This window comes from Panthera uncia (assembly GCF_023721935.1).
Source record: "Panthera uncia isolate 11264 chromosome B3 unlocalized genomic scaffold, Puncia_PCG_1.0 HiC_scaffold_1, whole genome shotgun sequence".
Taxonomy (NCBI): Eukaryota; Metazoa; Chordata; class Mammalia; order Carnivora; family Felidae; genus Panthera; species Panthera uncia.
The window spans coordinates 113,101,162-113,117,606 of record NW_026057582.1 but is presented as its reverse complement, the minus strand read 5'-3'; the positions used below and the strand labels follow the sequence as shown (position 1 = coordinate 113,117,606).

Sequence of the window (16,445 nt, the reverse complement as noted above, 5' to 3'; positions counted from 1 at the left end):
GAACCTGGATCCCATCCCGAGGCAGCCTGCAAACGGCCAGCTCACCAGCCCCAGAGCCACTGAATGATAGTGGCAGTGACCAAGGTTTTGTAAACTTTCTGGTGTTTTTTTCTTCATGTATAAATGTATATGTTATGTCTCAATTTTTGTGCTTTAAATAAAAATGACATTTTCAGACAACACTGGTCCTAATGTCTTGTGGACTTCGGAGGATGGGGGTGGCCTACGGACCCTGAATGGAGCTGCTCCAGTGATGAGGGGACAGTTAAGATTCTGCGATTCTGCATCTGGCCACCCTGTTCTGGCTGGTCTAGGAGGGGCCAAACCCCTTCCTGAGACTATTGGTCTCTTCCAAAGGCACCTTCTTGTCCCAGTACCTCTAGTTCAGAGCTGTTGGTCTAGGTCGGAGGGGGACTCTCTGGAGCCTCTTTGACTTAACCCCCACTCCACACACCTGCTCACCCTGGCGCCTCCCCTGTTGCCCCTCACGTGAGCCATAAAGCCTGGATGGGATTCCTCCTGGTGACCTTGTCTGCTGGCCTCAGCCCTCAAGGACCTCAGTGTTCCCAAAGGACCCTTGCGGGCACTGGCGGATCACGCAATCACCAGGCGCCCGGGAACTGTACCTGGGGAACCTGGTGCGAAGCCAGCGCCCCGCCCACCGCGCTGCAGTCCCGGCGGGCGGCGCTGGGGGCAGCGTGGAGTGCTCCCCGCGGCCGCGCGTTCTGCCCGCTGGGCTGCGCGCCGGAACCCCGCGCCTGAAAGCAGGAAACGGCGGGAGCGGGGCGGCGGGGATGGCGGGGCCCGGTTGGGGCCCCCCGCGGCTGGACGGCTTCATCCTCACCGAGCGCCTGGGCAGTGGCACGTACGCCACAGTGTACAAAGCCTACGCCAAGGTGGGTGCGGGGCGGTGCATCCCCGGGGCCGGGGAAGCGTCGAGGGCCGGGCCCCTGTGCCCGCCAGACCCCGAGCTAGCCCCGGTGGGCGTCCGTCCGAGAGGTGAGACGCGGCGTGCGAGCAGGGAGGGGCCCGCGGGCGGCCGGCAGCGTCCGTGTGTCCTTCGGTGGGTGAGGTGGTTGCTGAGAGCCGACTGCCACCCTTAGGTCTTAAACACAAACACACGCCCACGCAGCCCTGTTTGGTGGAGACCTCGGTGGAGCTCGGTGTCACTGGCCGGAGAACAGTCGCAAAACAGGGAGGATACTTGGGCTGGGAAGAGCCTGGGACAGGGTTCTAGAAGGCTGAACCCAGTTAGGAAGCGGAGTGCGTCGGTCTAGAACACTGAATGACATGCCTCAGTGGGGGCAGTCTAGAATACAATGGAACAGATTATGGAACAGGGTTGGTGAACATCAGAGTGGGTGGGGAAGCGGGGGGGGGGGGGGGGGAAGGGGGGGATTCCAGAATCCCATGCCTCCCTGTCCTGAGAAGGGGAAGATGGAAAGCCGGTAGGCCCAGTTGATGGGGGAAGAGGGGCAGAGGGAACCAGAACCCTCTGGCCCCTTCAAGGCAGAACCATCTCATCTCCTGTCCCCATAGAAGGACACTCGTGAGGTGGTAGCCATAAAGTGCGTGGCCAAGAAGAGTCTGAACAAGGCATCCGTGGAGAATCTACTGACAGAGATTGAGATCCTCAAGGGCATTCGACACCCCCACATTGTACAGCTGAAAGACTTCCAGGTGCGGGCCTGGGGTGGGGCCACCCCTAAAGGGACCTGGAGAAGGGCCGTTCTCTTCAAGCTGTTTGTCTGCTTGTATAATCACAGTGGGACAGCGACAACATCTACCTCATCATGGAGTTCTGTGCAGGGGGTGACCTGTCTCGCTTCATTCATACCCGCAGGATTCTGCCTGAGAAGGTGGCTCGTGTCTTCATGCAGCAGTTGGGTAAAAGCCTCTGACCCCAGCCTGACACCCCTTCCCATGATCTCTGCTCCCCTCAGTCCCCCTCCCCAGGCTTAGAGCCCTTCTTAGCAGTTGTCTCTGTTCCAGCTTGGATTTTTAGGGCCCCCTCTTTCTCATGTGCCTATCCCTGACTTAAGGATGCCATGAGAGACAGAGAGGAGTCCCCCATCTGTAGGGAGTCCAGGTTTCCATAATATAAGGAACTCATAGAATGTTCCAGGGCCCAGGGGTAGGACCCAAGTGCTTTGCCAAGGAACATAACAAGAACCTAACGGGCTGGGGAGCCTGCCGGGAGGGGGAACTTGTGAAGGGGTCCAAGAGCATAAGGGGCAAATTCTTAGAAGTGGCAGGAACCTGATACTTAAGTATTAAAGCTTGAAGAGTCAGATAGGGAGGCGAGAGGCAGGTGGGAGATGGGCTCCTCTGACCTGTTGCTTCACGTGGGTCTTGTTCCCCAGCTAGTGCCCTGCAGTTCCTGCATGAACGGAATATCTCTCACCTGGATCTGAAGCCACAGAACATTCTGCTGAGCTCCTTAGAGAAGCCCCACCTTAAATTGGCAGGTGTGTCCGGAAGAGCAGGGATGCAGTTTGGAGGGTGGGTGTGCAGAGGCCTCCCTCTGCCTGGGCACATTCAGCAGCCCTGGTTCTCATGCACCCTCTGTTGAGTCATCACACAGTGATGGGCTGGGGAGTGCAGCCCCACCACCAAAAGGCAGGACTTTTCTCAGGCTACCCACACTCGACTCCAGAAGTGGACTGGATTGGGCCAGGGCTCAGTCTCGTGTCAGGGTCAAGACTCAGTGTGTGACGAGGCTCAGTGTGTGAGCAGGGTCAGGAATTGGTCTGTCACCAGGATTAGGGCTCAGCCTATAACTCGGTATGTGGCAGTGTTGGAGGGTGGGAGGTGGGGGAGGACGTGGCTGTGGCCCCTGATGGCACTTGGAAAAGAATGGACTTGAGGCTGGAGGCCAGAAAGCCAGGTATAACCTGAGCTTCTGACCCCTAGTGGGCCCTTATCCTTGTAGCTCACGCGATCAGGGTGGGCTTCCTGGAAAAGGAAGCCTGAGGAGGCTGTGCAGGGTGAGTGGGATTTATTTTGGCTCCCAGAGGAGGATGTAGGAGGGTGTTCTAGGCTGATCTGGAGTGAGGGGCTGTGAGCAGAGGCTGCTGGGTAGGATTGATCCTGGTGAGCCTGGACGGTGGGGAGGAGCCCTGCCCTGGAGCCCAGGGTGAGGCTTTAAAGGTTTGGAGTAGAAGCAGCTACAAGTGGAGCTCTCCTGCCTTGCCTCTTGCCTGCAGACTTCGGCTTCGCACAGCACATGTCCCCCTGGGACGAGAAGCATGTACTGCGTGGCTCCCCTCTCTACATGGCCCCTGAGATGGTGTGTCAGCGGCAGTACGACGCCCGTGTGGACCTCTGGTCCGTGGGGGTCATCCTGTACGGTGAGAACTCTGTCCCCGGCCCTACCCCGGGGCCTGCATCCTACATCACGTGTCCTCACACCAGGCCTCTCTGGGCCACTCCTGAAGGGGTCTAAGGAATGTGACTCTACGGGCCCAGGGACCTTGCTCTGGGGGTATCTTCCAAAGGTGGGCCAGGCCAGGCTTGACCCTATCCCCTCCTAGCCTGCCATCTGCCTCCCTTCCACAGAAGCCCTCTTCGGGCAGCCCCCCTTTGCCTCCAGGTCGTTTGCGGAGCTGGAAGAGAAGATCCGGAGCAACCGGGTTATCGAGGTGAGTCTTGAAGGGCCTCGGGCACTTGTTGGGCAGAGGGATTCAGGGCGCTGAGTTTGGAGACCTCACTGCCAGCTGCACAGATTGGGGTGTGGGCTCTGGGCCAGCTCTGTGGTGCTGGGGCATGCTCTAGAGGGGAAGTTGAAGTTCCGTATGGTTCTGGAAACCCAGACCAGCTCACAGCAGGCAGCAAAGGGCTGGCCCTAGGGATTGTTGTGCAGGCCCCTTTGGGAGGAAAGCCAAGCAGGCGCATGCGCAGGCCCAGCTTGGCGCCCCCCAGTCCTGACGGACCCCTGGGTGGGGTTGAAGTGCTGGAAGCCCATGTGATCTGTCCTCCATCCTCCCTGCAGCTCCCCTTGCGGCCCCCGCTCTCCCGAGACTGCCGGGACCTGCTGCAGCGGCTCCTAGAGCGGGACCCCAACCGTCGCATCTCCTTCCAGGATTTCTTCGCCCACCCCTGGGTGGACCTGGAGCATGTGCCCAGTGGGGAGAGCCTGGCACGAGCGGTGAGCAGGCTGGTGGGATGGGGTGGGGTGAGGGCAGGTTGGGGGGCTGGCTCATCTACCCCATTCGGTGGCGAACGGGGGACCTGCCCTTCTCTGTTCATGGTGAGCATGGGAGGCGGACATGACTCCCGATCTGTCTCCCAGACCGCCCTCGTGGTGCAGGCAGTGAAGAAGGACCAGGACGGGGACGCCGCGGCTGCTCTGTCTCTCTACTGCAAAGCTCTGGACTTCTTCGTGCCCGCCCTGCACTGTGAGTGCCTGGAGCCCCTGGGTGCAGCAGGGGTGGGGCAGCCACAGCTGCGGTGGATGGATTCCAGAAGCAGCTCCCCACCCAGCATTTTTTGGGAGACAAAGCAGAGGGTAAATCTGGAACTTGGTCCTTTTGAGGATTCCAGAGAATTTGGTGTGGGGCAGGGCAGACTCCTCATGTGAACCCCCCCTTTCTACAGATGAAGTGGATGCCCAGCGGAAGGAGGCAATTAAGGCAAAGGTGGGTGAGGGAGTCTCCGGAGGGAAGCAGGTGAGGGAGCCTGGGGCCTCTGCAGACTGGTTCCTTAGAACTTAGAACCAGAACTTCCTCTCCTAGTTGAGCCTCAGTCGACCCCCTGACATTACAGCTTGGAGTAGTCACTGAGGACCCAGAGGGAGAACTTGGAGGTGGGTGCTGGTGAGGGAGGTGGGGTGGGATGGCCCCTCTTCAGCCCCTCGCCTTCTGCAGGTGGGGCAGTACGTGTCCCGGGCTGAGGAGCTCAAAGCCATCGTCTCCTCCTCCAATCAGGCCCTGCTGAGGCAGGGGACCTCAGCCCGAGACCTGCTCAGAGGTAGGCCTGGTTCCTGGCCTCGGCCCCCAGCAGCGTCCCGCCAGCCCGAGGGGGAGGCAACATGGGGTGGTCTCCCTGAGATGAAAAACAGGCTGCTCTCCTCACCCTGCGCCCTTGCCCTCATCCCAGAGATGGCCCGAGACAAACCTCGCCTCCTCGCTGCCCTGGACGTGGCTTCGGCTGCCATGGCCAAGGTTTGTGCCCAGTGCAAGGGGTCCTGGTGGGGCAGGAAGAGTCCGGGTCATGACCCGAAATGACCTGGTGTCCCCGTGGCTGCAGGAGGAGGAAGCTGGTGGGGAGCAGGATGCCCTGGACCTGTACCAGCACGGCCTGGGGGAGTTATTGGTGCTGCTGGCAGGTGAGGCCCCCTATCACCACACTCCCCAGGCCCTGGGCTGCCCGGCCCTCACCACGTGTCCTCCTTCTCTTTGTAGCGGAGCCCCCAGGCCGGAGGCGGGAACTGCTTCACGCTGAGGTGCCCACTGGGGTTGGGAGCACTGGGGGGCTTCCTCTTGTCTTACCCTGCTCCTGCATGGGGGACCTCCTCAGCTTCCCTCAGCGTGTTCCAAGTCTGCGAGTCAGTCCTCACAGACTTGGTAAATCAGTAGCCCCTTGCGCTCCACAGGGGGCACGGGTGCTGGGGGTCAGGACAATGGAACAGACGGATCTGGGAATCCAGCAGCAGGAAGTGGGCTGGGCTGCTTCAGGTGGAAAGGCTTTCTGGAGAAGGGAGGGATGACAGGTCAGGGGGAGGTTGTTCTGATGGGGTAGAGGGCTGTGGAGAGTTTCAGGAGTGAGGAGGCAAGCAATTTGAAGGCCCCTTTGACCCACACCCCATGGCACGTCTTCCCTTGGCAGGTTCAGAACCTCATGGCTCGAGCTGAATACCTGAAGGAACAGGTCAAGGTGGGCACACGGGCCGGATGAGTTCTGCTCCTGGCTGGCTGTCCCCTGCGCCCCTTTGTGTGTCTCCCCCTCTGGTCTCCCTCTGAAGGTCTCCCCACTGCCGTCTCTGTCCTTTGCCCTTGTGCTCTCAGTGGCTCGGTGCCTGCCTCTGGCTGCCTCTCACCCCTGTGCCGCCTCTATGCTCCACAGATGAGGGAGTCCCGCTGGGCAGCCGAGAGCCTGGACAAAGAGGGGCTGTCGGAGTCTGTTCGTAGCTGTGAGTCCTGCCCTGGGGTCTGACCCTCTACCAAGGAGGGGTGAAGGCTGGGGGCAGCCCTGGATTCTGCCTCTTGGCCAGAGACTTAAGACTGACTTTCTCCTTTTCCCCTCCACAGCTTGCACCCTGCAGTAACCCCAGAAGGATGACTGGACAGACCATAAGCCACCTGAAATGAGGGACACACTCACCTAGACTGATGCCCAGAATTCTGTGGTCCTCTGCAGTGCTGTGGAACAGGTTTCCTGGATGGGCAACTCTGCGACCCCCCACATCCGAGGATCCCCAGCTCCCCTCAGGATACTCTGCACTTCCCAGACCCTGATGGCCCGTGTTTGTGTTGGGAACACTAGGCCTTGGCCCCTGAGGGAAGGGGAGCAGGACTCTGGGAGAAGTTTCCTTCGTATGACTTCTGTTATTTGGTGGCTGCTGGACCCTGAGCCTGTCACTTCTGGGGCATCGGGCTTCTGTTTTTGTTCTGGGAACAGGACAGGGAGCCCTCTGCTCTTGCCCCTTCTCTGTCAGCAGGCAGCTGTGCCTGTGCCCACCCCTGCCCTTCCTGGGAGCCCTTATTGCAACTCACTTCACTCCTTGCACTGGAATGGGGCTCTCCAAGACCCCTCAGGGACCACCCACCCCACGGTATGCACCCCACAGAGCTCACCAGTCTTCTTGGGAGCTGACCCCTGCCCACCCTCTCAATATTTTAAGATAATCCTTCAGACGTGAAAATAATGTACTTCATATGGGTGGGGCAAATTTAAGAAAGCCATGCCTTGTTCCTGCTCTGGCCCAGGGGGCACGAGGGGAGGGGTCCTCAGCCTTTATCCTTGGCCCCTACTAGCCACAGAGCTGGTTCTGGCCTGGAAGGGGCCCGCGTAGGGGCTGCCTGACCCATCAGGCTGCAGAGGACCCGGCGATCCAGGAGGTCTGATGTTGCTGCTACCCCAGTGTGTGACCCTGGGTGCATCCCTTCCCTTTTCTGGGCCTGGATCCGCCCATCTCTCTAATGGCGCTGTTAATACCTCCTCAGCTCGCCACGTGAGCTAAGTGATTTTAATCTGGAGAAGAATGTACACACGTGGAGTTACTTGGGGGATCCTTTTTAAAAAGTGCACAAGGGTGTTTACGATCTCTAACCTTTGTGCCCTTCAGTGCCTCCTTGGGGCAAGAGGAGTCTGTCTTCCTTGCAGGAGGCTGGGTGTAAAGAATATAATTCATGGTTTCTCTATTAAATTATTTTCTGAACTTGTGCCTCTCTTCTTGCCCTGGGAAAAACAAGAGAGGTAGCACCTGTTCTCAGGCTGGGGCTGGAGACGCCCCAGAAAAAGCTGGGAAACCTCAGGGAGGGCGGGGGAAGGTCCCAGACAGAACCCCTGGCCACCCCATCCCCCCTTTCCCTGCACCAGTGAGTGAGCAGTGAGTCAGACTGGGACACAGGGCATCCTCTAGGGTGTCTTGTGCTCATACCCAGCTCTCCAGGGCCCCACACTCTCCCCCTACCAGGTCTCAGGAGCATCTTTGGGGACTTAAAGCCCAACCCCTGGGGCAGCAACCAAGGCAGCAGTTGCCTAGCTCAGATACCACCAAGATGCTCAGCCTTCCATACTGGAAGGGCTCAGAGGGATCGGATTTCCCCAAAACCCTTGGCCTGGCCGTTGGGGGGCAGTGTAGAGCAGTGGTCCAGAGGGCAGAAGGCCTGGCTAAGGTCTCGGCTCTGCCATTTGGCCCTGAAGCTCGGGACCCATAGATTAGCCAGTTTCTTGGTAAAATGAGGATAAAGATAAGCGCCTTGTGGCAATTTGTAAGGATTGAGTTACTGTGAGCCTGACACATGGTACAAGTTCAATAATGTTAATTTTTAGATTTAGGGAGAGGAATGCACTCTGGGTTATCTCGGGATGGGCTGCACAAGAAAGCTTCAATGAGAAAAATGAGGGGAAGGAAGAAGAATGACCGGACCCAGTGGGCAGGTGAATGGAGAAGACTGGATGGGGGAGACAGTGGGAATGAGGAAGGATGGGATTCAAAGGACAGTTGAACAGAAGGATTATGGGCTGGAGGGTTGGCCCACAATATCTGCATTGGCTGTGCAAGAACAGAGCCCAAAACTGTCACGTGTGTGGGTGTGGAGAGGAGTGGCCCCACTTTGGGTATAGCAAAGGCCTGGGAGGCTGAGGCCAGCGAGGAGGTCCTGGGGAAGGGCCCTTCCTGAGCAAAAGGTGTAGATGACCTCCTGGCTGTCCTTTGTCTAAGCCACCTGCCAAGGAGGGAGGCAGCCCAGCCAGAGGAGGTGGGGCTCACTCTCTACGGTTCTCTTTGAATGGCAGAGACCTATGGGAAATATGCTAATCTGTCCTATGCACAAGTGCAAAGGACAGAGACGGCAGTGGGGAGACCTTCAGAGGGAGACCAGAGGGGGAGACACACAATACGTATGTATATATGTTCATATATATATATATATATATATATTTTTTTTTTCCCCTCCTAGGAGCAAGTTTCCACTTCTCACCTTTATCAGTTTGAAAGTGTGCAAAGCAGGGCAGACATGCTCCAGTGTCTGCGTGCCTCACTTTGCCCTGTCCTCCCACCTCCACTTAGTCCCCTGAGCCCAGAGCCAGCACCAGGCCAAGCTGGAGGAGCACCTGAGCCTGGACCCCTGTTTCCCAAGGAACCAGCCCTGGGAGAAGCAGGTGGGCCACTGGAGCAGACTGAGGGACCCAGGTGTCCCTGGGCCCAGCCTGCCATGTCTTTTGTTAAGCAGGGACATAGGGCAGGACATCGAACCTTGGTCCTTTCAGGAGGTCATCAAGAAAAGCTCTTGTCCCCAGAAGCCAGCTGCTGTCCCAGCTGCCGCCCACCCCCCCACGACCTGGGAGATAGCCCAACCCTGAGGCTGCGATATGAGGGAAGGGCCATATCACTTTCTCTACAGTAACTCATACCCACACTTGAAATCCCACAGACACACAAACACACAGACACAGACCCTAACAGGCCACAGGCAGCATACAAAAACAACAAAGCCATGTTCAGGTTCACAGAACCATGCAGACCCGACATGGATTTATGCTCATGATCACGCTCACAGAGGCATAGTTCCTGCTGAATAAGGCTGAGGCAGCCTCAGTGCCACTGCTCCCCCAGATCAGCCCACCCTGGCCCCCTTGCTCTCCCTGTCTTGCCCCATAGGATTCTGGGAACAGCTAGGCCTGGCAGGCACAGGGTTAGAGGGAGGGGAGCAGGCTCTGTGGCTCCCTCCTGCTCCCCTTGCACAGCTCCCCACCCCCAACCCAGCCTCAGGCATCAGCTGGGTCAGTAGGCACGGCCAGCCTCTCAGGCTCAGCAAGTGAACATTCCCCCAGATGTCCCCAGTGCGTGCCTGGGGGCCTTCATGTCTGAGGAGGTACCATCTGGCTAATGGGGGAAGGGGAGGTCCTCTGAACTCCAAACCTCCTCACCCTCCCAACTTCTCCCTGGAGACCAGCTGGCCTCTGGAAAGTCACTGCTTTCCTCTGTACCACTCTCCCTCTGAGAGCTAGGCCTGAGCTGTCTGGGTGGGTAGAAGGCAGAAGAAAGGGACTGGAGTTGGGCAGGGATCACCAATCTTCCTGAAATCTCCAGTATTATGGGGCCAGAATCAGGAGTCAGGGTGAGGGGAGCAGGCCGGCCATCTTTGCCATTGCTTTCTTCCTGAAAGCGTGCAGGGGGGTGGCAGGGGCTGTCTCGTCCCCTTTCAACATCTCCTGTATCCTCAGACTGCCTACAAGCATGAGAGGAAAGAAGGAGGGAAGAAAGGAGAAAGAAAAAGGCCCAGAGAGGTAAATGGTTTACACTAAATGATGGTGCCGTAAATGGCAGGGATTTGCTTGCTATGAACAGGGAAGTTTGGGGGCAAGTGGCTTTCTTTGTGGCCCTCACATCACACCAGGTGGGCAGACCGGTCATGGACCAAGTGACTGAACAGGTGGAAGCAGAAGCAGGCTGGGAAGAGAGTAGTCACGTAGACAGGCGCTGAGGGCTTGGGAGTGCCGGCAGGTACAGAGGAGGCCCCAGTGTGGCTGTTAGCCCCCAGCTGAGGGCATGGGTATAGACAGGTATGAGCCAGGAATGAGGCAGAAGATGGGGAAGACAGAAATGAAAGGGGCATGGAACTGACAGAGAAACCCTGAGAGCAGGGGAGGGAAGTGGGGAGGCAGGGAGAGGCCAGCAGCGCCTGGGGACCCCTTAGCCTGTCCTTCTCGTCTGTCTCTGCCCAAGCCCCAGAGCTGGCTCCTTTAGCTCCAGAGCCTTCTGCCCCCATTCCAGGGATACACAGACACGTCAGGGCTTCCTGGGGTTCCCAGGCGTGAGGAAGAAACCAGTGTGAGGGCTGAGCCCCCTCCCGCTCCCTGACCTTAGGCCCCAACCAGCTCAGTTTGTGAGGGTTCAGTGAGTGCTAACTGCCCACCTCCGCAAGGCCTGCCTCCCTGCCTCTTTCATTCTGGGTCCTGCAAACCACTGAGGGAAAAGGGGTCTGTCCAATCCCATTAGGCAGAAGGCCCCTGGAGGGTGGAGTGCTGACGTGGGCCTGGCTGCTGATGCTGCTGAGGAAGCCCCCCCGCCCTACATCCAGCCTGGGGCCCCAGCTTGGGTCTCCTCCAGCTCTCTCGGAAGGTCAGGATCGGTTTTTATCCAGAGACTACCCCCGGGGCCTAGGCCCCTTACCCAGAGATGCTCAGGAGGGAAGGCCCAGCATGACAGCCCAAGCCTCCCTGTCCTGAGCCTGCGTCCCTCCCTCCCCCACCCTCCTAATTCCTCATCCTCTCTTTCTTCTCTCTCTCCCACCTGCTTCTCCCCACATTACCTACTGAATAGGTTTTATGTTTCTTGTCCTTATTTTACAAAGGACACCGAATGGAAACTGCCCTTGAAACCAAACCCTCAGACGGCTGTTCGGTCTCTAAATCTTGACTAGCTTCCCCACGGGCTGGTGCAAGCAGGGACACCTGGGGTTAGCCTGTAGCATGTTGGGGCTCAGGCCCCTTGGGAGGTCTGCTTGTGGGGCCGCCTGGTTGGTTTCCTGGACCCCCCACAAGTAAGTAGCATGAGATTTGGGCTCCTCATTTCTTTGTTAAGGAATGAGTTGTCATTTATTGATGGTCTACCATGTGCCAAAGGCTTTCCAGACGGCTTTAAAACATGTATTATTATTTAGGGAGGCGGTAGTTCTTCATGTCACAGCAGGGACAATAGGCTCCGAGAGGGAAAGGGGCCTACTCTAAGTCACACAGCAGTGCCAGGGCTGGAAAGCGGTTGCCCTGCCTTCTTTTTGTTATACCTTCCATCTCCAAGGTGAGAAGGGGGTATAGGCGCAGGTGCCAGAGACAGCTGTGATTGAGCCACAGCCCCTCCTGAGGTTCCAAGTAGTGGCCCGGAGGCCTGACCTTCTCCAGGTGCATCCCCATCCGGCTGGCTGCCACATCCTCCTCAAAGCCCAGACCTATTCTGGCCCCGGGCTGGACTTGGTGCTGGGGCAGTGTGGGGACCCTGCTCTTGCCCAGGGTCCCCAGAGGGTAGAGCTTGCTGGCATTCCTATGAAGCTATGGTTGAGGAGGGTTGTGGGGCTGTGAACCCCAAGACTCCTGGAGGTCCATAAGAAGTGGGAGGATAGGTACATCTTTTCAAATTTTTATTTTTCGCTGAGCGGAGAGAAGAGATCCAGCTATGGAATCCGGAGAGAGTTCTATGGGAACAGAACAGAAATTGCCTGGGCCTGGGTCCAGAAAAGGCCTAGAGCCGCCTGGGCTACCGTTCAGTGCCAGCTTCGTCCTTGGCACTCGGCCCCTCACACAGCATCGCTCAGCTCCTGAGAGCCAGAGCCCACAGTACAACGGCAGCCACTAGAGGCTACGGCTACAGCTGCTGTCCTGCCCAAGGAGTGGTGTGGGGTTGGCTCCGAAGGCAGGGAGGCCAAGCCAGAAAGTCTTAGAAATTAGCCAGTCCATCGCCATTTTAGAGATGATGAAATGAGACCCAGAAAGAGCAGTGGCTTTCAAGGAGAATGAACGTGGAGTCTCAACCTTGGGCCTCTTGTCTCCTGAGGGTATCTGCCCACAGACCCTGTGTATGTGCGTCTGTGCCAGGGTGTGCCAGGGTGTGCCAGGATGCAGCTGTGGCATACGCCTCTGCACATGCCACAGCTTCTATGTCCCTCTGTGGGTCTCTCTATGCGTGATCCTGTGTGCAGGAACTTAGGGCAATGGCCAGAGAGGGATGGGCCTATTCCTACAATCTTAGGAGGCCTCTCCAGGCTGAGTAGAGAGGGTGGGTCCTGAGGAGAAGGGTGAGGAATGGGGACTTTGTTCCTAGTGGAAAGAGAAAGACCAGAAGGCAGACTTGGGCCACAGATGGGAAGGGTCCTGAGCTAGCATGGGACAGGGGGAACAAAACTAAGATGGGGTATGGGTCCCTGAACACTGGGACATGCTCTTAGCCCTCACGTGGGCCCAGCCCTCTGGTCACCCCAGCGGGCAGCCCCAGAGGAAGTAGTCACATGATGTAGCACTTCTCAGCTGATTGCTTGAGGTCCCCCAATGTGGCCTGGGCCTTGTCCTTGAGTGAGCCGAGGTCTAGGCCAGGGAGACTGGCCAACTGCCCGAGGACGGAGGCCCTCTCCTCCTCCTCCTCTGTGTCCTCCTCAATCATCTTGGCCAGCTCCCGGGGCAGCTCCACGTCTCCACCTGCCATCTGAATCTGGCTCTCATCTGTCTCGTTCTGAAGGGAAGAGGGGAGGGTGGAGTGTGGTTGGAGGTCCATGAAGACCCAGAGTTGAAGGGACAGGGAGGAGGCCTGGACTGGGCTCCCAGCCCCTAGATTCTCGAGCCGCATGAGAACTCACTCCTGTGAGTTCAGCCACCCACTCCCCCACCCCCATCCCAGGATCAAGCTTTTGACTCTTGGACATGGAGACCTTGCACTTTTATACCACCTTACTTCACTCTGAGATATTGAAGACACCAGCATAGTGAATAAAGCAAAATGAAAATACTTAGGAGTCAAACTGTGCTAATCAGCTAAGTCACATGCTGACTATCATTAACTACACTGGAGGACGTTACTGATAATAGTGATGGGTACCATTTATCAAATGCCTACTGTATGGCTGACATTCAAAATAACCCTGTGAGGTGGGTATTTTTATCTGTATTTTACAAGTAAGGAAATTGAGGTGCAGTTTAAGTAAATTACTCAAGTAAGCAACCTGGGCAAGGTCACACAACTAGGAAGCACAGACGCTCGTTTTAAACCTACATCATGGATTCCAACATCTGTGCTCTCTTTGCACAACACCTACTGACTGCCATTGCACTTCTCTTTCCCTTTGGGGACCCTGGGGCTTTCCACTTTATGTCCTACTCAGTTACCGCCAAGTCTTCCCTCTTCATCTAGACTCAGAGTTTCCTGGTGGCAGGAGTTGTTTCTCTTAATGCGGCTCGTGCAAGCATTTGAGGAATGACTCCATTCCTGGTTGGGTTTTTTTTTGTTTTTTTGTTTTTTTTTTAATGAGTCCATTCTTAGCTGGGTTTAACTCAGTAGCTTTCTAGGCTTTCTGGAGTGGTTTTCCCTCTGAGAGACTTCCAGAAGGCTGGTGCCCTGTGGAACGTCAGAGGCAGCCAGGGGATCAGTAAACGTTTGTTGAATGAGTGAATGTAATGTTCACATGTCTGATCTTTCAATTCAAGTGGAAGATTCTAGGCACTGGGAGTAGCTTGTGTCTCACTTCTCTCCTTAGACAACACTTACATGCCCATGTACTGCTGTAGTGCCTATGGGAGACGTCTTCCTGGCTGCTTGGCCAACCAAGGGGCATTTTGCTCTCTGCAGACAGACTCCACACCCTGGAAGCAAGCCAGGAGTCCTGGAGCAAGCTGAGGTTCAGTATTCACAGGCTTGAGCTCTGACCCCAGCTCCATTACTAGCTGGTTGTATGGCCTTGACAAGTCCCTCAACCTCTCTGAGTCTCAGTTTCCTTATTTGTAGTGTGGGTGATAGCTACCTGGAAGTGTTATTGAGGGGTTACATAAGGGCATGAAGGTCAAGTGCCTGGCACACAGAGGGTGTGCATTCTCTACCCCACCCCCACCCCTCCATGGGTGTTCAGGAGCTCGGAGTGTACTCAACCCTGGGGTAAAATCTACTGCCTTCCACTTCTTCATCTGCCTGGGCTTGACTGGGGGTTGGGAGAGTGGTAGGTGGGGGAGAGAAGGGGCCTGAACTGGCTCCAGAAACACAAACCTATCAGCCTTGGGAAGACTGGGCTTTGAGTCCGAGAACGAAGGATCCAACCAAGAACTCGTCTCCATGAGTTTTAGGAGCTGAAAGTTGTGGTGCCCAGCTGTGCTGGGAGAAAGAGTGGGGAGCCCCAAGCTCAGAATCCCAGATGTACCTGCCAGCCCAGGCTCGTAAGCTTACCTTGGGCAGTCGGTATTTATCTCGGAAGTGGCTCCGCAGCGTGGCCCGCTCTGCCTTCCTCTGCGTGAACTGCGCATCCCGCTCCATCCTGCGGGGGCACCGGGGCGGAGTCATCTCAAGGGCGGAGAGAATGGGCGGGGTCTGCGAGGAAAGGGCCGGCGGGGTCTCCGTGTCCCGGCGCCGACCGCTTTGCTCCAGCCCGTTAGCCTGTGTGTCTGACCTGGCGGGCCTCCGTCAGTCTTTGCTGCCTCTCTCCCCATCATAACTGTCCTTTGTTGCCTCTGCACCGGCCACTGGACTATGGGGCTGGAGAGTCAGCTGGTCTGGCTCACTCTGCAGACCCTAATGGGTACCTCTCGCGGCCTCCAACTCCGTCTGTCTTTTCCCTTCCTGATAGATTGTGTCTTGTGGGGGAAAGTATTCGGGGCAGACTTGGGTTTGCGTCCTGGCTGCACTACCACTTTCGGTATGTCTTTGGATAAGTCACTTATTTTCCTCTTTTGCAACTTACAAAAAAACTGTTATCAGGAGTAAGCAAAGTAATAGCTAATATTTAATGATTTACTATGTTCCAGGCACTGTGCTATGAAATTAACATGCGTTAAATAATTTAATTCTTATACACATATAAGGCATGCTTTATGATTACCATCACCATTTTACAGAAGAGGAAACTGAGGCACAGAAAGGTTTAAGTAACTGGCTTAAAGTCATCTAGCTAAACAGACACAAAACCTGGATCTAAATCTAAGCAACCTAACTCTGGGGTCCAGCTCCTTATCCCACCCCAGCTGCCTCTCTGTCCCAGCACTGCCTGCACACAAGAAGACACTGAGGCTCAGTATCTATGAGTGCCCCATCTCAAGATCTGTCTCCGTGATTTTGAGCCCCCTCAGATTCATTACTTTTCTCGGAGCCTCAGGCTTAGAGGAGCTCCAGTTGGAAGATGCAGACGGTTAGGACCAGATCGGATTAAGGGATTACTTGTTTCGTCAGAAATGCACGTGCCCCCACCCCATCCCAGGTCCCTATTGCCCCTGCCCCCACTCCCTCTGAGCCCTGAGTGCGAAGCTGGGGCCGGGTCCTGGGTCTGAGATGGGGCGGCTCTGGGGGCAGCCTAGAAAGCACAACCCAGCCTCCTACCGCATCTAGAAAAGTAGGGTGAGAGGGCTCGGGGTCTGAAACCGCCCTAGAGGTGGGCCAGGTAGCTGGAGGGGGTGGGGGTGGGGGGAAGGTCGTTGGAGCCAGGAAGGGATCCCACTCACTTCTCTTCCACCAGTTGCTTCTGATACTCCTCATACTCTTCTCGGCTCATGCCTTGCGCTTCGGCCGCCGATTTGTCCCCGTCCCCCTTGTCCTCGCCGCCCCCCAGGCTCCCGGTGAGGTTCTTCAGCTGGCCGCCCACCATAGTCTTCACCATGAACGCCATGGTCTTCGCTGGCCCTGGCACCGGGCGCCGGGCGCCAGGCACGTCCGCACCTACTTCAGCACTAGGTCTCGCGGACAGCTCCTGCCGCCGGCCCGCGCCCCACGCTCTGAGCCTCCCGCCGCCCGCCCCCGCCCAGGCCCGCCCCCACCTCCCCAAACCCCTCCTCACGGGGGGCGGGGGGCATGCACGGGGCTGAGGAGGCTGGACCACGTGCCCGCTCCGCACTCCCGCCTCCCCCACGTGCCTCCTTCAACGCCAAGCTCCGCCTGGGCATAGCTAACAACGGATTAGGGCCTGCGCGGGGTGGGGTCGCTCCCCAGGGAAAGGGGCTGCACTGATGCGCGTCCAGAACCCTGTTTCCTACTCTCCCCCCCACTTCCTCCTCTCCCAGGTCGCTGATAGCCAGGATTTCAGCTGGCAGATCCAAGT

At 57.1% G+C, this 16,445-nt stretch overlaps 2 protein-coding genes across 4 annotated transcripts; one reads left to right on the top strand and one right to left on the bottom strand.

Moving 5' to 3' along the window:
* On the top strand, positions 1-7,378 carry ULK3 (unc-51 like kinase 3). 3 transcript variants are annotated; one of them, XM_049613882.1, is made up of 16 exons: positions 1-896; positions 1,540-1,680; positions 1,767-1,887; positions 2,364-2,468; positions 3,207-3,350; positions 3,559-3,641; positions 3,992-4,147; positions 4,292-4,397; positions 4,597-4,637; positions 4,866-4,968; positions 5,098-5,162; positions 5,248-5,326; positions 5,403-5,443; positions 5,827-5,874; positions 6,064-6,130; positions 6,249-7,378. In XM_049613882.1, exons 1-16 carry the CDS (start codon positions 795-797, stop codon positions 6,263-6,265), a joined length of 1,419 nt encoding a protein of 472 aa, XP_049469839.1. In that variant the 5' UTR covers positions 1-794; the 3' UTR covers positions 6,266-7,378. The 3 variants fall into 3 exon arrangements, 1 of the variants encoding a protein (XP_049469839.1); XR_007453873.1 differs by lacking the exon at positions 6,249-7,378 and having other exon boundaries at positions 5,403-5,874; positions 6,064-6,114; XR_007453874.1 differs by lacking the exons at positions 1-896; positions 6,249-7,378 and having other exon boundaries at positions 1,593-1,680; positions 1,844-1,887; positions 5,403-5,874; positions 6,064-6,114.
* A 3,916-nt stretch (positions 7,379-11,294) lies between these two features.
* On the bottom strand, positions 11,295-16,025 carry CPLX3 (complexin 3). The gene is made up of 3 exons (XM_049613903.1): positions 15,853-16,025; positions 14,588-14,675; positions 11,295-12,889 (listed from the first exon to the last, which is right to left on the bottom strand). Exons 1-3 carry the CDS (start codon positions 16,014-16,016, stop codon positions 12,665-12,667), a joined length of 477 nt encoding a protein of 158 aa, XP_049469860.1. The 5' UTR covers positions 16,017-16,025; the 3' UTR covers positions 11,295-12,664.
* Between the last annotated feature and the right edge of the window lie 420 nt (positions 16,026-16,445).